This window comes from Corythoichthys intestinalis, chromosome 18 (assembly GCF_030265065.1).
Source record: "Corythoichthys intestinalis isolate RoL2023-P3 chromosome 18, ASM3026506v1, whole genome shotgun sequence".
NCBI lineage: Eukaryota > Metazoa > Chordata > Actinopteri > Syngnathiformes > Syngnathidae > Corythoichthys > Corythoichthys intestinalis.
In genome coordinates this window covers 20,594,906-20,616,019 of record NC_080412.1, presented here as the reverse complement: position 1 = coordinate 20,616,019, position 21,114 = coordinate 20,594,906, and the positions used below count along the sequence as shown (strand labels likewise).

Here is a 21,114-nt window from a genome sequence, read left to right as displayed (position 1 = left end):
ACATCACGGCCATTCAATAAACATAACATTACAGTCAATGGAGTGTGTATTTTGAGATATGCAGTAAAATTTACTGCAAAATTAAGAATATTCATAACATTTTTTCAAGCTGTTTGTAAATCTGTCTAGAATTCTGCGATTAATGAGTATTTTAGTGGAAAAAAAGAATCACTCGCCTTACGTCCCCTAAAAAAGAGCCCAACATAGAAGTCCCCGACGCAAGATGGCACGCCACTGACTACGCCTATAGACATCTAGCCATCTTCGGAAGGAGCTAAAACTGTTTCTTAGCGACAGCCCTGAAACCTGACTGATGGGTGGGCCAAGATCCCTCATGCAGTGTGTGCAAACCTGATGAAAAACTACAGGAAATGTTCAACCTCTGTAATTGCAAACAAAGGGTACTGTACCAAATATGAACATGTGTTTTCTCAGGTATTCAAATACTTAACTGCAGCTGTATCACACAAATAAATTGTTAAAAAAAATCATGCATTGCGATTTCTGGATTTTTCTTCAGGAAGGTCGAGAACAGAAAGTGATATTTGCCATGTGGCAAAATATATTTTGCCATGTGGCATTTTTTTTTTTGCCATGTGACAAAATGGGTTTTGCCATGTTGCATTTTTTACCATGTATTTGCCACATGGCAAAAAAATTCCACATGGCAATCAATTTTACCACATGGCAGAAAAATGCCAAATGGCAAAAAAATGCCACATGGCAAAATCCAATTTGCCACATGGCAAAAAAATGCCACAGAGCAATTTTGCCACATGGCAAAAAAAATGCCACATGGCAAAATCCATTTTGCCACGTGGCAGAAAAATGCCACATGGCAAAAAAAAAAAAAAAAAAAAAAAAAAAAAGCCACATGGCAAAATCCATTTTGCCACCTTGCGAAAAAAATTTTTTTTTTTTTTTTTTTGCTATGGGGCAAAATTGGCATGGCATGACATGGCAAATACCGCTTTTTTGCTATGGGGCAAAATTGGCATGGCATGACATGGCAAATACCACTTTTGGTTCACTTTTGGATTAATTATCTCTCTCACAGTGGACATGCACCTACGATGAAAATTCCAGACCCCTCCATATTTTCTAAGTGGGAGAACTTGCAAAATAGGGTGTTCAAATACATATTTTCTTCACTGTATATCTATGAGGCGGACCACATTGTCCCAAATATAAACAGAACGGTTTAAAAATCTTATTTTTACATTATGAGAATTGTCGTGTTACATTTTTGGTGGCATGAGAATGGCCTAAAACACGTGAGCGACATGCTCAATGTGTGACAGTTAAGAACCCTGAAATTTATTAAATTGTGATATTGAACATTTTCTTTTTCGGGTGTGGTAGCATGCTTCTGTGCATATAAGCTTATCAGGAGCCTTTTTCGGCCAACTTTTTATTAAAATACTTTTGTTCATGCGCTAACAGTTGGTGGGATCGCCCGCAGGTGTCTCATTTACAGCAGGTAGCAGAAGCGGTACGACAGATGGGTGTGATTGACAGCGACGGAAAACTTGTGAACATCTGCTCGCCGAAATGATAAAAAGTGGGGGAAAAAAACTTGTTTATGCAGTGTTTAAAAAAAGCGACTGTCATTAGTGTGAATTTTTTTGGGGGAGGGTCATGCAATTTCAGTCATGGATGAACTGCCTGAAAAAATTGTTTTGAATTACAGTTGTAATTACATTTTTTCACACATAGTGAGAATTCTTTTTACAAAATTCCTTGATTGGTTAACTTCTTTTTACACTTGTAAATAGCCTAAACGAAATGAAGGGAAATACAGCCGCTTTGTCAGCTGTCATCCTCATGCGAGCGCCAAACTCATTAATGCAGCAAATGCCTCATGTGAAGGGAGGGCGCCCAGAGGCGAGAGTGGCTTCCATGTGGGGGGAAAAAGCGATGCCTACTCATCTTAAAGGGGGGTTTGCGGGGGCTCCGATGGAGGCTCCCATTCAAAAACTTCCACAAGTGACAGAGACGCATCACATCACCTTCACAGCTTTCTTTACGGTGTCTTTAAAGAGGCGCAAACTTCGCTTCCTTCGTGTGAGTTCAGCTCCGGAGTTTCAGCAGGAAAAACTTCTTTACATTGTGCTGCAACTGAACTGTGAAAAGTTTACGTGAGAGAAAGTCAGGACCTTTAATTTTTCATCCCACAATTAATACGTGGAATCGAAGTTGCCGTAATTTTCAGACAATAAGCCGCTACTTTTTTTCCCTCAATTTTAATCCTGCGACTTATAGTCCAGTGCGGCTTATTTGTTGAGTTATTTGGGTAAATCGGTAACACTTGAAGACAGCGGCGTCATAAGACTTCCGTAAGGCCGTCATAATTATGACATTATCATGGGCATTAATGAATGCTTATGACCAGTGGTTTTAATTTATTAGTTACAAATTACTTCTCCCAAAAAGTAATTGCGTTAGTAACTCAGCTACCTGAATGTAAGAGTAATTAGTTACTTGGCAAAGTAACTGGTGATAATTTTCATGTTTTTTTTTTTTTTTCTAAAAAAAAACAACAAAAAAACCCTAAACCCTAAAAAAAAGGTCACACAATGTGAAGTTTAAAGGGTTTTTGGGACAATTGTCCCTAGCCCAAGTCTTTAACCTAAACTAGACACAGGGGTATTGCGGATATTGCGTTAGCTACATAGTAACCTTTGCTATGAGTGGAAGTCATTTAATGTTGTTAATCAACTGTTAAAGTTGTTAAAAGTAAACTAGACACAGGGGTATTGCGGATATTGCGTTAGCTACATAGTAACCTTTGCTATGTGTGGAAGTCATTTAATGTTGTTAATCAACTGTTAAAGTTGTTAAAATTGCATTTGTTCCCTTCTGTCTACTTTCGACATGTGTAAGTTTTAAAACTGTTTCGTCATTTAAAGATAAATTTAAGTCAAAATGTTGCTGATTTAGGAGCATTTTAGATAAAAAGTTACTTAGGTTCGCTAGGAAGGTTCTCTACAACAGAGCCTTCCTGAGAGGTCTACTGCTTTAAGATGGCGGCTGTTTACCAACGCATCTTGTTCTTTATACATGTTGCTAATGCCGCCGTGTTTATCATTTGCATCCAGTTCGATAGAACAAGTATTTGATACACTGTCAATGGGTTTTCCCATTGACTGTGTACCAAATACTTGTTCTCCCACTGTATCACTGTATATATGTGATATCTACCGTAGCATCATGTGGGCGAAGTTTGTAGGCTATCGGCTACAGTCAGGTATTATTGGAGCCACCTAGCATCGCGTTTGCAACGGCGTCACAACTTCCTTGCCTCCTCCTCACTCCTGCTCTGCTCTCTCATCTCCATGAGTCCCTCTCTCTCAGACTTTTCTCGTGTCATTCAACCAACATAGTAATGCATATTAACGCACGCCTTTCCTGCCTCAGTAACGGTAACGGCGTTGCCGAGATGAGAAAAGTATTTAATTAGATTACTCACTACTGAAAAAAATAACGCCGTTAGTAATGCCGTTATATTCAAACGGCGTTATTAGCAACACTGCTTATGACAGATGTCATTAAGTGTCATCCGGCAAATTATGTCACTAACTCCATTTATGTTCAGCTCGGATCTTTTACATACATTTAAAAGTGAGATTATTTGCCGGATGACACAAAATGACATTTGTCATAAACATTCATTAATGCTCATGGCAGTGTCATTTCATAATTATGATGGTCTTACGACAGTCTATGGCGCTACAGTCAAAACTAGCAATTAATGAAACAACATCTACAGTGCTACAATGCATGCTAGGAGGCATGTTGGACTACAACAGTGGTGGCATCAGAGGTTGACTCTCTCTCCCATGGGAGCAATGATGGCCAAATGAAACTTCTTGAAGCAATGAAGCTTTGCAGCCAATTGGTTCAAAGCTTCATGGTGATTTATTTGTTCTGATGATAAATGGTAAATCAAATATGATACCGTTTATTTGAAAGAAAAAAAAAAGATATACATAATAGCCTCTTTCAGTGCCAATGACGATGCTAGGTTTCCAATCATGTGGCTTGTCTCCTGTGAATTTAAATGAATTTATCACTAGTCACGGGGGGTCATGGGGTAAATTTAATTTTGCACAGCTCTTGATAGTGACAGAGGATATGCTTGCATTTTCCTTGTTTACTCATTGGTTGCCCTTGGCGGCGCTAGATGCCCAATCCATTTGAAAAGGGAGAGATGTCAGCAAATGGATGCCACCCTACCAGTTCAAATGTATTGGACGTCGACTAGTCTTAAATCCAAGAGTTTTAAATTAGTTTTTCATAATTTTATGTGTAGTTAGCCTGCATCGTAGCAGTGTTGGTTGTGTCACCCATGTGACGTGCAACCCCCCCCCCCCACCATGTAATATCCTCTCCAGTCTCCAGGCTTGCACACACGGTATGATTATCTTTGCTAGAGAGACTATGTAATGTTGCTTTAGCCTTTAAAGGTCTGTGCTGACTGATCATCACACACTATATGTAACACGACACTTTAGCATAGCATAGCGTTCGCGTTAGCAGTAGGCTAATGCTAACGGTGAGCATCCTCTTAAGCTTTTGGACAACTTTTTTTTTTTAAATACAGTTTGTGACGTCCAGGTGAGTATAACTGATTGAAAATAATGTACTGCTTTCCGGCTGAGTGTCTGTTAATGTTCATTCACAATAGCTGGAAACCTGTATTTATTTATTTTTGGAGTAAACATTTTTTAAATTTACAAATGATTTTTTGTAAACGTCGACTAAAACGAGACAAAATTAGTCGAGTTTTCTAGATGAAGACAAACACATTTTGAGATGACTAAAATATGACTAAGACTAATAAGTATTATTATCCAAAAGACTAAGACTAAGACGAAAATTAAAAGGGCTGCCAAAAACAACACTGCACATTCCAATTTTACGTGTATTTTACAGTTTTCGTGTTTTTTCGCTGCTGTTAAAAACGGTAAGACTCCAACACCATCAGCTCTCAGTATTCTTTTTTAACAGTCTGGTGCAACGTCCTAAAGTTCTGAATGTATTTGCGCGAGTCCTGCTGAGTCAAGCGTTCATTACCCCGCGTTCTCTCCCACCGTTTTCGCATCTCGTGGAGGTGTTCAATTACCAAGGCTCCTTTCTCCCGCTCGCTGACAGCCATGTCGATTCGCGAGTACCCCCCACCCGCCAGCCCATTCGAACCTTCTTGATGCTCTCACCTCAACAGGCAGGAAATGAGGGTCTGTTAGAGCTGACATCTTCCGCTTAACATGCCCTTTTGTTTTCGAAGAGATCGAAGACAGAGGGGGTGAAAGCCCCGAATGTCATTGGAACATTTGACGGTACGCGCATAGAAACAACGAAAATGAACATGAGCGCTGACGTTAGAGTAGGTCTGCAGGTTGATCATATTCCAGTCTCCATTTTGCTGCTAAGGTTTGAGGATCCTCTGCTATAAATAATCAAAAATTAATCAAAAGCTAATATTAGCGGCACCAACATTCAGAGTCTACGCCTGTTATTTCAGTCTATCGTTTCCTGCTGAATAAAATCAGTTGCATTCAATGCCTCTTTTTTGCAGTAGTTCATGTTGCAATTTCAAAGGGGAAATCTTGATCCTTCTGTCCTCCCCCACCACGGAAGTGTCATCCCCCTCGTTCCTCAAATCACAACAAACTCAGCATCGCCATGGAAACAAGAGTTCCTGAGGCTCAGCGGTCAGCGCAGCTCTGACGCAGTGTCAGTCATCTGTGTAAATATAATGTGGCAACATCTCATTACTTGAAACAAGCTGAGGAGTTCTAATATTGGGTGATCAGGATAGTGTAAATATTTTGACATCCCTAATATGCACTGCACACTGTATACACAGCACATCGCTTAGATAAAAAATCTTATTTCATAAATAAATTTTAGTCTTATTTATTTACATTGTGAATTCATTTTTATGTTTGATTAAAAACACAAAATTGAATTTTCAAAAATGTTATTTGATCTGAATATTATTGATCAGTTTTAAAGTGTTATTGGGGGCTACACTTGTACAATAACAAATGTTGTTGTTGTTGTTTTTTAAATTACCAAAAATACTCACTTGCCTTAAATACGATTAATTTTGCTACATGCTCTATATAGTTGGTGGAATTATAATTTATTAGTTTACAAAGAGTGTGAATTTAAGAATAATATGCTGACTTCAACTACTGGTAGTTGCCCCCGCTGGAAACAGTACAGTGATATATAAAAATATCTGAGCCTTATGGAATGTCTCACATTTCTGCATAAATCACCATCAAATGTGATCTGATCTTTGTCAAAATCACACAGATGAAAAAAAAGTGTCTGCCTTAACTAAAACCACCCAAACATTTCTAGTTTTTTTTTTTATATTTTATTGAGGATAGTATGCAATGACAGAAAAGGGAAAGTAAGTAAGTGAACCATCACATTTAGTATTTTGTCCCCCCTACCCCCAATCTTGGCCGATTCTTCTCTATAAAACTGCTGTAGTTAATTCAGATTTCTGGTACGTTTGGCATGAATCGCTGTCTTTAGGTCATGCCACAGCATCTCAATGGGGTTGAAGTCTGGACTTTTACTTGGCCACTCCAGAATGTGTATTTTGTTCTTCTGAAACCATTCTGAAGTTTGATTTACTTCTGTGTTTTGGATCATCATCGTCTTGTTGCAGCATCCATCCTCTTATTAGCTTCAACTATCTGACAGACGGCTTCAGGTTTTCCTGCAAACATCCTGACAAACTTTTGAAATTCATTCTTCCATTAACACTTTCAAGTTTTCCAGGCCCTGAGGCAGCAAAACAGCCCCAAATCATGATGCTCCCTCCACCATGCTTCATGGTGGGGATGAAGTTTGGATGTTGGTGAGCTGTTCCATTTTTCCTTCACACATGACATTGTGTGTTACTCCCAAACAATTCAACTTTGGTTTCATCAGTCCACAAAATAATTTGCCAAAACTTCTGTGGAGTGTCCAAGTGCCTTTTTTTGCGAACATTAAACGAGTATTAATGTTTTTTTTTTTTTTATAGACAGCAGTGGTTTCCTCCATGGAGTCCTCTCATGAACACCATTCTTGACTATAGTTATACATATACTAGTAGTTGATGTGTGCACAGAGATATTGGACTGTGCCAATGATTTCTGTAAGTCTTTAGCAGCAACTCTAGGGTTCTTTTTTACCTTTCTGCATATTCTGCGCTAAACTGTCATTGTCATTCTGTCGCTGTTTGCATGCTATCTTCATTAAAATATGAAAACCTTTAAATATTTGGGTGGTTTTAGTTAAAGCAAGCGCTGTTTTTACATCTGTGTGATTTGGACAAAGATCAGATCACATTTTATAGTATTTTACACAGAAATGTAAGAAATTCCAAAAGGTTCAGATACTTTTTCATACTACTGTATATAGGGGGAATTTCCTCACCATTTTCGGGTATGAAGACACTTGTGCGCTGTTCTGAAATGTGACAAAACATTAGCGACACAATTTGGATACAAAAAAAGTGGGCAGGTTGAGGAGCAGACAGGTGGTACAGGTCCAATTATTAGTGTGGGGTAACACTTTTAAAAAACATGCTGCAAACGCAGGAGGGAACTAAAACCACTCAGAAAATAATAATAAAGTAGAGATACCAACCATGAGCTGCAGGTTCAGTGCTGGGCGCAGTGTCTGAGCGAACGAGCACACAAGGAGAGGACATGGAGGAGAAGGGAGGTGCAGAAGAGGAGAAACATGCATGCAAATAAAGGAGAAACGGGGGAGGAGGGAAGGGAGGGAAGAAAACAAATAACACCCATAAGCAAGCATTGTGAACACTAGAACATACTGTACGACAAAAAGACAACAGGCTAAAGGGAAATCAAGGACAACCAAAAGGCTGTGCAGTGATAAACATACACACATATACACATTGTTGTGTCTGAACACGAAGTGTTGTTTGTTATTGTGTAAATGATTAGTGTGAACCGTTTGGTTGGCATTAAGGGATGGGTTGTGTTTTTTTTAAAGGGCAAGCTCAAGCCTTTTAAATACAATATAGTAGAAAAATAGTCTGCACATCCCTATTAAAAATTTCATTATTTGTACATACTACTGAGTATGTAGACTTTTCTCTCTACTGTACAGAACATATGACAGTTTTCACCTTAGAGATGTCATGAGTAGAGTTGTCCAATATTATCGAGTCGGCCTATTAAATGAGGCACTTTTTCCATAACTTCAGTTGAAGTTGTTCTGTTATTTTTCCACAGAATGTGTATTTGGAAAACCTTGAAGTTGCTACATTTTTCATTATTAAAGCATCCAGTGGGCATCACAATACAATCAGCCATAATATGTAAAGTCCATGACCGCATATACTGGTATCGGTTTGATATCGGTATCCGATTTTTGGAGTTGGACAATATCGGGATATCGGTTCAAAAGTTATTATCGGACAACTCTAGTCATGACTGTACACAAAGTATATTTCAAATCATGAAGTATGAAATACAAATAATAGGATCGCTGATATATTGTTCTTCTGTAGACAGAAAATCCATTTTCATTCACGTTGCACTTCGTTTTCAAGCATTACCGCATTGGCCCGAATATAAGACGGTGTTTTTTGCATTGAAATAAGATTGAAAAAGAGAGGGTCGTCTTATATTCGCGGTCTAGACATTATACCCATTCACGACGCTAGATGACGCCAGATATCATTGAAGTGATGTTCTTTTACGACAGATCTCAGCTACTCTCCCCATTCATGACGCTAGATGGCGCCAGATATCACTGAAGCAATGTTCTGTCATGACAGATCTCAGCTACTAGTTTAACCAGTTTGCATTATTTTATTGCAATGTTTTTCCTTATTCAGATTTGTTTCAAGACTACAGTTACAGTTAGACTTCACTTTGATGGTTAATGCAGTTATTGTAATTTTGTTGTTTTATCACAATAGATTGGTTTATTTACATTTCAAAAACTAGAAGCCATTCATTTACGAATGTGATTGGATTTTAGTTTACATATTTAATTGTTCAGATATTAAGATTTGAGTGAGGCAAAATAAAATGCTTTTTCTCTCAAATATATTGTTATAATCATTTGTGTCAGATGTACTGTAATTATTTTCTGTATAAAAATTAATTTGGCGCAAAAAGTCTTTTTTCAAACTTGAGTCTTGAAAAAGAGGGGGTCGTCTTATAATCAGGGCCGTCTTATATTCGGGCCAATATGGTAATTTGTCTGTACTTGGGCTTAATCTGTGCATCCCTCGATTCGAAGACTGAAAGCCTGACATGTTATCCCAAATATTTTCCATGATCAAATATCAAAATGTAAACTAAAGCATCTGCTACCAGGAAGCAGCACGGTCGTGGGAGTGGACCATGCGGAGACCCAACGTTACGCTTCCACTCTCTCAAGTAGATTGCCGCATTAGGCTGGTTTCCACGCTTCTCACGAGCCCTCAACTGACATGACACGTGCTGATAACTGCTTGCCAATCATAATTTTACAGGCATGAACGCATTAGGTGGCACCCGGTGTTACCCAAAATGCCAACAAGCTGCCGAGCATTCCCGCTGGCAGGCGAGATTACCTTTTAACGTCTGATGGCTTTTCGACAGACCTGCCTTTTCTAACTTGGCTTTCGCCTGGCAATTTCCTCCGCAAGTGATTTCCCCACTCCCGCCGTGCTCTGCTGGTGAAGACTGAAGAGTCTGGCTTCCCCTCGAGGAGGTCCAGTTTTGTTTTTATAGCATTTAAGGGTTTGGAGGCCCAGGGGTATTAAGTTGTTGACTAGTTGCAGTTGCAGCAATGACAAAAGTTCAAAAGTTGGAAACCCTTTCGTCTTCTGTTTAAGCAACAATATGTGCGTGTCTATGTGCATTCAAAACAGTTGTTTATTTTTACCGACGAAAACATTTTGAGTAACTGTCGACTAAAACTAGACGAAATTTGCATGAGATTTGGTCTACTAAAACTAGACGAAGACGAACACATTTTGAAATGCATAGACTTCACAATCAGTTGACGGGATACAGGGATCGGGCCCAATCCATAGGGGGCCTATTTTCAAACACTTAAAATTCAAATATTTTCAAAACCAAAGCCGCTGGCGACCTAAAACCAAAACAGACACCTCCCTTAGGCATATATGAGTCTCCATGAGCGGCGACATAAAAAGATTCAAAGTCGTTCCCTGATAAAATCCCGATTGTTTTTTTATACAAGTATAACAAAACTTAAAATGGCTATAAAATTCTCAGATTTTACGCTAGGTGCACAAAAATCACCAAATGCAGAGATAAGCACGTAGGATCAATAGCAGTATTTAACATACAGTATATACATTTTTGCCCAAAATAGCAACTTATTATCATTTTTGTTATTTAGTGCAAGTTTTCAACAGCTAATAGATCACTCAATTTTCACATCAAAAACTTAATACTTGAGGAAAGCATGAAGAATCATCTTAATTTTACACAACAAAAGCAAAATTTTCATTTTTGTATATACAATCACAAGTTATTTAGGTTGAATTCCGATGTTACTATTGCCTCAGCAGTCTTGCCAGCCATCTGGCTCTCGTCGTTTTTAGATTGAAATGTTACATAAAATAAAACATGTAACATTTATTTTTTTGTACGAACGCAGAAATGGCTAAATTACAACTTTTTTGCCAAAAAACGGGCAGTTGTCCGAAAATTACCTGATCATTTTGAATGTAAAGTTGCGCTACAGTGAATGGATACACCATGGTGGCCATTACAAAACAAAGAGCTTTTCAAGTTGGAAATTCTTGTAAATAAATGCGTACATACCGGAATTTCTATAGATATAAACATAGAAAGGTCTAGATTTTTGGTTAAAAGCGAAAAAACGTGCAGTTCTCAATTATTTACCGTAAATATTTCGAGCTAAAATTACGCTATTGTGTTATCCAACGTGGCGGCCATCATAAAACGAAGAGACAATTCTTGTAAATAAATACGTACATCCTGGAATTTCTATAGATATGAACAAAAAACAGTCTTGATTCTTGGATCAAAGCAAAAAAAAAAAAAAACAGGCAGTTGTCTTTCATTTTACGTAAATATTTCGAGCTAAAGTTACGCTAATTTTTTTCCATGCATTTTTTCACAACATGTCAAAATGCATGCTTGGGGCTATTTTACTTTACATAATTACCTTCCATCCTCGACCAAATCACTCTTGAGACACTCATATTAGCTTGTATGCAGTAAAACTTTCGTCCTTTTTTTTCACTTAAATCCGACGTTTGAACGAGTATGTTTGAGTTTATCAAAGTGAAAGCCAAATGCTCTGCCTGGGTCGGCCCCCAACGGGAAGGCGTGGTGCAATGTTTGTGGGAGCTGTCTTGTCAACTGATGGTGAAGTCCATGTTCAAATGACTAAAATATGACTAAAACTGATAGCAGTTTCGTCCAAAAAAGACTAAGACAAAAATTAAAAGGGCTGCCAAAAACAACACTTCCTGGTTGTGTGGTATTGTCCAAAGCCGATGCTGTATCTATACCATATTTTTTTGTTTAACATACAAACTTATTTTTCCCTTTTAATAATACATTACTGCATTCACTCTTGAATGTAAAGTAATTGCTATCATGGCATGGTCAAACACTGCTTAACGCTGCGTGTTTGCAGTTGAAACAATGGACGTCCAATGCATTTGAAGTGGATGGGCTGGTGGTTAATGAACAAACGTTCCTTCGCTGCCACCCTCCTGCTTCGAATGGATTGGACATCTACTAGTGATAAACAAATTGGTGGGAGGGTGCATCTTGTTGTTGTTCCAACAGTTGGTGAGATCACCTGCAGGTGTCATCTCATTTAAAGTATCAATGAATAGAAGTGTAAAGCAGTCTGATATTTTATCAATTTTGATCAGCTAGGAGCTCCTGGCTTTGCTTTTTTTCTTTCTTTCAGTGCACCGTGCAAAAATCGATTCCTGCGAAAGTGGAATTTTCACACAAACAAGTGCAAGCCCCATATAGCAAAGCCCCTAACAGCCCACCCCTACATGTACCTTTGGTTTCTCTGCATGACGCCATGTTCGGTACTGGCAATTTACCCTAATCAAATCAGTTAGTTTAATGACCACAATTTGAAAATATGTTGGAGGGAGGGGTGAACGGAGAGGAGATGGGTGGGGAATCTTCTGCCCCTTTCCCACTGAAACTAGTGGGTCAACGCGCATTTTTTCCAAGCCGATGCAACCCACTAGCAATTGGCATTTGGCACCTTTCCCATTGACAAAAAAAAAGCCGTGTCTTTTTTTTTTTACCCGTGTAACCCTCCACCCCTCCTCAGCCGTGCGTAAGGTTACGTGACGTTTTATACAGGGAAGAGTGCAAAGCACCCCCTGTTGCCAGATGGTGTTTATACAATTGAAGACCCTGACAAAGGTAATAGATATTTATTTGCAACTTCCTGACTGTGGCGAATTAGTTCATCAGTTTTGTTTGGACTCTCCCATCAATTAAGAGGCGACGCAAGCTCACCTCCAGACTGTCTGATTTAAATATGATGCACATTCATAATCTACTTCCTTTAGCAGGCAATTAAAGGCCACTGTTCACCTCGGCAGGCTGCTAAATAAGGCAATGATTTGTCCTATTGTGTCGACAGTGAAGGGGTGGGAGTGAGGTCACGATAAATTGGACGAGGGATGAATCCCCATGAAGATGGCTCTATCAGAGCCATTATGGAGCGCCAACAAACAATCATAATCTTGTTTCGGTGCGCGTGACGGTAATAGATGTTCAATGCATTTGAACTGGATGGAGCACGCAGTGAATGATCGCTTGCGTTTCGAGGTGAGTCGTGTTCTCTCAGGGTTCTGGCACCCTTTTACATTGCAAAAACACACCTCCTTAAAACTAGTTAAATTATTTTGTTTTCAGTGTAAATATACTAGAAATAAGTGAAATTATCTGCCAGTGCTTCAAGTAAATTTTACTCAGAAAAGAAATAGCTAGGTGTTCATTAAAGTGCCTGTGAAACCATTAAAAAAAATCTTAACTAGCATTATTATGTGAATCAAAATCATATTTTGACTGATAAGGGCAGCTTGGGAACAGGACGTGGGGCACCTCCATGATAAACTGTGGGATTCCATACTCTCATCAATACATAAGTCATCAATCTGTGCTAGGCACTGCCTCCTCCAGTTTAAAGTAGTGCACAGAGCTCATATATCAAAAGCTAAGCTGTCCAGTTTTTACCCGAACATATCCTCCACCTGCGATAAATGCAAATTAGGGGATGCTACATTGATTCATATGTATCGGCTGTGCCCCAAATTGCAGAAATTCTGGCACGACGTTTTCCAAACTCTGTCCACGGTACTAAACAAGAATATTGGCATCAACCCTATCCTCGCGCTGTTTGGTATTTTTGGTGAAGATAATGGTCACTTGTCTACTACAGAACACTGTTTGGTCAGTTTTGCCCTGCTCTTAGCTAGACGTGCAATTTTACTAAGATGGAAGGGGACTGCCCTTCCCACGCTTGACCAGTGGCTTCGAGATCTAATGTCCTGTCTCAAATTAGAAATGTTGCGCCTCTCTATGAATAAGTCAAGGGGAAAGTTTCATAAGACGTGGGACCCTTTTTTGGCTTATTTCCACAACACTCAAACAAAGCCATGAGAAAAACATATACTGTATGAATATAAATACGACAGCCTTGACTCTGTGATGCACGGCTAATACCTCATCATTGTTATATATGGTTTGCCTATATAATATAACCATTCAGGACAGTTGGGGTTGTGGGTGGGTGGGCTGTTTTGTGGTTTTTTGTTTTTTTTGTTTTTTCTTTTTAGTCCTCTGTTCACTTTTATGATTATTTTGTAATCTTTCATTTGTCTATGTACATTAAAAAAAAATTAATAAAACATATCTGAAAGAAAAAAAATATCATATTTTGAGACCATTTGACTATATACAACAATTTGGCAAAGCGCAGATGACGAAAAATGAGTCAATCTGCCGTTTAGCTACTCCTGTCATTATAGCGCTCTGGCGCCGCCATCTGAGGACGTCAGCAGAGTAACGATTTCAGCTAATTTAGAATTCAGCCAAATGGGGAAGATTCAGAATGAGAAAAATGCGAAAGAGAGCAGCAAAATGTCATTATTGTTTTCATCTCTCTACTCCAATATTTTGAAAGAATATTCTTTTAATCTAAGTATTTTTCCTCAATTGCTAAACACATTGTATGGTCATGACAAATAAGTCTTGTGCTAAATGGAATATGAAATATTAAAAATGCTTTTATTCAATATGACAGGGCTAAATTACTGGATAATGGTCAAAACTGCAGTCTTCTTAAACTTCTCGAATGGTATTTTAAGCCACCGGAGTTAGTCCGTCTTTTGTCATTTCCCTGCCCCGGCTTCGGAGCCAGAGGAAAGAGCGTAAGGTGTGAGCGCTAGGCAACATGCTAACCTGAAACGAGCGGCTCTTCCAAGTCTCTTCCTCGCCTTTCGAAAACGAAAAATCACAAAAAACTACCCCGACTCATGTCACACACGAGGGCGGGGGTGATTGTCTTCACCGATCGGCAAGCCCCCGGCAGCGAGCAAGTTTCGGCTCATTGTTCTGCTGCAGGAATGAGGGGAATGAATGGCGAAAATGGTGGATTATCGGTGGACAAACCGGCTGATGTCAGAGTGCGTGGCTGCCCGAGCCCAAGCCGAGTAGAGCGCTCTCTAGGAAGGCACGTGACGAGGGCCGAGACACAATCAAGAACCGTAGACGAGATCGGGGGGCTCCCCGGGCTGAAGTCGAGGATAGCGCTCTATAGGTGGGCACGCCTTTATTGGCCTGCGACCATGTTTTGCGACAAGCCACATGTCGTCGGCCGAGCGGCATTCTCAGTGGACAGGGAGCATTGTCACCCACAAAATGCATGCCACCTCCTTATCAAAACGTTTGCCATGATCCCAGTATTTGACATAACATAAAACACGTAGCTTACTCGTCATCGTCCAATGGTTTCTATATTGTTGAACTTGTTTTGCCTATTCTTCGCAGTGAACAGGATCTTTTGGAAATGCAAAAAGCCTCAACCCACTCTCCCTGGTGTAGCAACAAAAGCCTGCAGCACATTGGGCTGGCGTGACGCAAAAATAACCTATTAAAATAATCCGCCAAATTATCTGAATCCGCAGTCTTTCGGCATACTATAGTAATGGCTGTATTGTGAAGATGATTAGTCCGTTGACATCAAATTTGCAGTCTTTCTCAATCCAGACTCTGGCCGGAAGTTATTCATTTTCATGGTGCGGGATTAAAAAACTGAATAAATTTATCGATTGCTTCCACACATCCAAGCGGTCCATTTAATTCAGGAGCATAAAATACCGCATGTAATATGAAATAAACATGCTTTTTTTGTGTCACAGGCACTTTAAGCTGAAAATAAGCTTAACAAACCACTTTAGACATTGATAATCGGCCGATTTATTTATTTAAGCGGTATCACCCTTTGAAAATCCCATATTGGTCAACCTCTCTCAATTACAGTTTCTATCCCCTGATGGGAAAATTCTCACGCTAACGCAAATGTAAACTTGAAAGCGGATATATCCATTGGACATTGGAGAGAAAGCCGACATGTCAGTGGAATGTCAAATGGAAATCACTTTCATGGCCTAATTGCCGGCAGTATGGACACAGCGATAAAAGATGTATGAAAAAAATCATTCTGACATTTCCCAATGTTTTTACCTCAACTCTCCCCACCCCTTCCACAATCTGCACACAGAGACGCATTTAGAGGCCAAGTGTTGGGGTTGTATAGATTTTTAAAGTGCTCCATTTTTCTGTCTAATAGGAAAGTGATGAAAAAAAAAACCCTCAATAGCACTCTGATAGATTCATTTGGCAGTCTCTGATCTGTGAAGTCCCGCTGTGGCTAAATGAAATCAACTGGCAGAGAGTATTATAGCCATATGAGCTCGCTGTTGCTTTCAATCCATACACACAGTAATAAAAACGGAATACCCCTGGTAGGAGCACGTAAGAAGAGGACATCTGGCAGAAAGTGTAAATGGGTTTGGCTTTCTACTAAAAACATTGGCGCTTCGCAGTCGTGAGCTTGGTTTCGATCGGGTGCCGTGTGCGCATCGGGAGTGCCCGCGCAGATTTCTAAATTGGCCTTTTTTTCTCTCTAGTTTCAGCCTGCAGTGTGCTGAGGATTTATTTTTGTACGAGGTGGTACAAAACTGTAAATGTACTGTGATGTCTAGAGATATCCCAGATAGCAAACTGACATTGAATAAACGTTGATTTTCCATCAAAATCATCTGTATGGTTGACATCGAAATTTTCGACAATAAACAATGTTGAATCAATGTTCCAAATACCGATAACACATGCCAGTGACGTTGAAATGATGTTGCTCTATGGCAGGGGTGTCCAAACAAACAAACTCCAAACAAAGGGGGCCAGATTTGCTGTGGTAAAAATGTGGGGGGCCGACCTTGGCTGACGTCCTTTATGTAGAACAACATATTTAGGCAAATTTTAGCTAGCCATTCTGTGCGTCACATTTGCTTTACAATTATGTTTTTTAATCAGTTATTTCAACGAATCTCGCAACTAGCCTTTATGGCGTTCTCTTTCGACTCTCGGGGTCTTGCGAAATACTGCTGCTGTGAAATTAAACTAGCTTCAAGTTGCTTCAATTTCTCGCTACGTATCTTCCCTGTAATCTTGTCGTTCATGTCAACGTGTCTTGCTTGGTAATATCGCCTCATATTGAAGTCTTTAAAAACAGCGACTGTCTTTTTGCCAATGAGGCAGACAGTTGTTGCGTATTTTAGTGAAGACTAGTGAAGCGTCGGCCGTCGCAGTCAACTTTTTTATTTTTGTTGATTGTCGCCATTTTAGAAAATTGGGAGTAAAGGGTCACACGGGCTAATGTTGCTTAGAGTGCTGATGCATTTTACTGGATATATGAGGAGCAGCACTTAGTGTGTAAGATACTTCTTGTGCTGGTAGCAGTACTGCTGACCAATTTATTAAGTCTGTGTGTGGGCCATACGGTATTGATTTTATGACAGAGGCTGGGGGCCGGATGAAATTTGACCACGGGCCGCGTTTGACCCCCAGGCCGGACTTTGGACGTGTCTGCTCTATGGTATGTCAGGCGATGGTTGGGTTAACATTGTTTTATAGTTGATGAACTAATGTTGACAAATAGTTGATTTATGATTGACCGGGAAATATGAATGAAAAGTCATCCAATTATGGATGAGCGGGTTTTGGTCGAAATATAGTTGTGTTTTTGGTTTACCGGTAAGACCTAACCTCTTACCAACTTCACTGGAAACGCCTCATTTAAGGATAGCCATATTTAAAGCTTGCTGCGCTTTTTCAGAGCTTTTAACAGCAATGATGTCTTACGGAAGAAAGAAACGTGTTTGTCATTATTACTTGTACAAAAAATCCTTTGCCTGACACAGCGTGACAAAGTTGCCAAAATTGTAAGAAACTGTGCAATTGCTGTGATTGGCAGTGAAGCAATGACCTACTTAGCTTGGATGTTAGCTACTGTAAATAGAAGTTCAGGCAATCTTAAATCCCTTTTCCAATTCAAGTGCTAAAATCGCTAGATATTACACAATCTAGCCTAGTCTAAATTAGTTTATTGAACACCAAGACAGTGCAGGCATTTTTCCATGGTAGCTAGCTCCATTCCTACTTGTAGCCCTAATTTGGTTTGAGATTGGTTGAGGAACTCACTTCACCACAAAATACTGAAGTATGTTAAACTAATCCATGATATCTGCTTGACTTCCATGATATGAATTAACTGTGAATGCCGTTTTGTTTGTCTTCATCAGATTCACTGAACAGGCAGATGGGGATGAATGTGTCAGAATATGCATTCGCTGCAATGGGGTACCGCACGCTACACGTCACTTCCGCTCATTAATATTTATGACGTTAGCTTCTGTGGCTCTGCTGTTAGCTAAGGGGGGACAAGCTTTTGTTTGTCCCCAATAGGAAATGAATGGGAATAGTGTACGACGGAGATGTTTACAGAGCTAAACCTACCAATTCTGTCCAAGAATGATGTCCCTGGTGCCAAACTCACTGGTAAAGATATGGAAGAACATTCGATTGTTCAGTTAAAGAGAGGGCTTGAGTGTCGACGGCGGAAAAAGACAGAAAAAACGAGCCGACCTATGCTTCCCTTAGCTTTTGTATCGACACCTTTTTCTTACGCCACTGACAATGACATTCTCCTGTTTCAACAACCTATCCTTTACTACAATAAGCCCCATCTTTCTTATATATTACATCCTCTGGTTGTCTTACGTCTCTGATCGTTCTTATGGGGGACATTGCTGTTTTGTGTAGCGATCGCAAATGCTACTCCTTGACAGCCAATGAACACTTCATTTGTCATTAATAACAAATCTTAATTCTATTAATTTATTTACAATTCCCCCTTACTAAAGTTGTTTCTTTACAACAGAAAAGGTAAAAACGGTGGCAGATACCACTTTAAAAAAAATTTCTGGTCATTCATTGTCAGACAGAAGCAGCACGAAAAACGCCACGCTAAAAAAATAACTCAAAATATCAAAATGGCTTTTGGCCCAAACAAAATTTTTACTGCATATGAAATGTGAACGGCTTCACTTTGCTGGCGTTAAGCTGGTCTTTTAGATGTCCGCGGCATAGTAGCTCCATTCTTCACATTTTTTGGTTCCGGGAGAGTATGAAGAAAACATCTTTTTTATGTCATAATGTCTAGAGTCATTTCTACAAGTTCCATAGTAGCAGTGAATAATCGGCATGTCAGTTTTTGAAAGATTACCGGAGGAAAAAGGCCAAAATATAATGGTTATAATGGCGTGTATCTAATGTCCTACTTCCGCTTTACGATGGTAAGGTTCGCAGCGAAGCTCGTCAGACTGAAGAGAAGGCTTAAAGCGGAAATGTGAAGTAAGGTTGGCCAACCATGTTTTTGAATGATATCAATGGCTAAACAATTACAAGCATATTTTCGTTATTTTTTTAACGCAGCCCTTCCAGATTCTTTGTTTAACCCACAGCAACGCCCTTGACAACGAAAATGCTTTTCTTTGGCTATCTTCGGAAATGACGTCACACCTAGACGTGCGAGGGAAGTCCGCCATAGAACAGTATTGTTTGTTGCATTGTTTCTCGGTAAGATGCCACGGCGGTGTGTGGCGAAGTTTTGTTCTCACTCTAACGAAAAGTTGTTTGTGTGGCCAAAGGATAGCAGGACACGTGAATGGACATCTTTCGTTCTCACGAAGCGAATGACTTTCACGCCATCATCGAGTAGTGTTCTCTGCTACAAACACTTTGAAGATGCCTGGTTCCTTAACCGGTCTGCTTATGATCAAGGATTTGCCAAAAAGTAAGTGTGATTTTTGGATAGATGACTGATGATTTTGTCAAAGCAGAGCTGCCAACTGTTGTGGAATCTACAGTAGAAGCTAGCGACGTTAGCCTAAAGCCAACTCGTGGCAATCCCCGGTCATAGTTGTTGTTGTGTTCGCTAGGTTAAGCGTGTTTAAATTGTGCGTCATCTACGATCTTGTCCGAAAGGGTTAATCCACTGTCAATCGGGAAAGGGGTGTAGATGTGCATATAAGCAGGTCGGCGTCGCGGTAATTCACGGTCACGTTGCCGTAAGAGACACACACCGCCGGTGAGTTTGTGCACATTTATTTGTATTTTTATTATGCATTTCCACCTTCATGCTTCAAGCATTGCATTGCGTTTGTACAGTTTGGCGTTTCTTACACGGTGATCGCTTGATAGCCTTCTAGTTTGTGTTGTACGAGAGCCGCTGACAGGTGACAACTAGCGTGTTGGCATTAAGTCAATCTCGCAGCCAATCAGCGAGCGGCTCAAGTCACGCAGTGAATCATGGGAAATGTAGTCTCGGGACAACACTGAAGTGGTGCTTTGTAATCTGTTCCCTTGTGTAAAAAAAACTACATTTCCTGACGCCATTAGACGCCACTTCCTCCAAGCAGTGTTTGTACTGTTAGCTCCATGTGTTAATAAAGAAACAAAGTTGTCAAAGTTGTCAGCACGTCGTGTGTTTGATACATTTGTCAACAAAAAACTCATAACAAGACACTATGCACGATCCGTTTAAGAGACGCTGGGAGTGGAAGTAGTAGTAGCTGGTAGTACGAGGCGAGGTGGAGAAGAACGAGAAGCAAAACTTTGCGGTCAAATGTGAAGGCAGTCAGCTATTATTTTGTTTTCTTATTGTTGCCACAATAAAGTGGAGAAAGCCATCAACGACTCACCCCCCCCCCCCAACGTTTTTATATTATTTTATATGCACGAGAGCTGCCGGATCTGCCAAAATGAACGTGAAGTCTGATTATTATTTTTTTAAACAATGTCATCAGATAGACAAAAACATAAAATTATGTGCAAATGCCTGCATCTTCAAATCCTGAAAATAATAACAGCTTATATCTTACCAATCTTGTAATCTCGATGGGTCTTGTCACCATTCCATGTCAGGTAGTCTAGGCACATTGTTTGCATCCTGATTAGCGTCTGGCTAATACATGTTAGGTCCAACATAAAATTCCAACCTCCTCTTCTTCCTCCAACTCTTCAAAAACTTGGATCTCCTCCCTTGCGCTCGATCTATCGCTTATATCGCTGTTTGAATCATTGTTTGAAGAGCTTTGTATGGCGGCCGTATGTATGGAGCGCTGCTATCGTTGTTCTCTGTGTGACGTAACCCTCGAACTTCGGAAACGCGATTATTTTGTCAAATATACAACAAATAAATTATTTTTTTCATGCTTTATTTGTTGAACAATGTTTAATTACTTTAATTGTGACCCTATTTGGCATGTGATGAAATTACTTCACATTTCTGCTTTAAGTTTGAAATATGTTAAATTTTGACAAGTTTTAATTATTATTATTATTTATTCAGTATAATATTTTATTAGTCAGCCTAGCAGTTTCTTTTGTCTTTAAATAAAGCAGGACCTCTAAATAAAGGCATATGTGAAAGCAATATGGCGTCATGGTTGAAAATGAAGGAAAACATGAT

General features: G+C 39.6%; 1 protein-coding gene across 6 annotated transcripts in view; it reads right to left on the bottom strand.

The window, feature by feature from the left end:
• Window positions 1–21,114, bottom strand: part of cadm1a (cell adhesion molecule 1a) — a 621,004-nt gene that overhangs the window by 46,222 nt on the left and 553,668 nt on the right. For 4 of the 6 annotated variants that reach the window (XM_057820018.1, XM_057820020.1, XM_057820022.1 and 1 more), the window contains one exon: window positions 7,657–7,689. The exons of the other annotated variants lie outside the window; for them this stretch is intronic. In XM_057820018.1, the coding sequence (XP_057676001.1) occupies window positions 7,657–7,689 (33 nt within the window). The remainder of the gene's footprint in view (window positions 1–7,656; window positions 7,690–21,114) is intronic. 6 annotated transcript variants of the gene reach the window in all.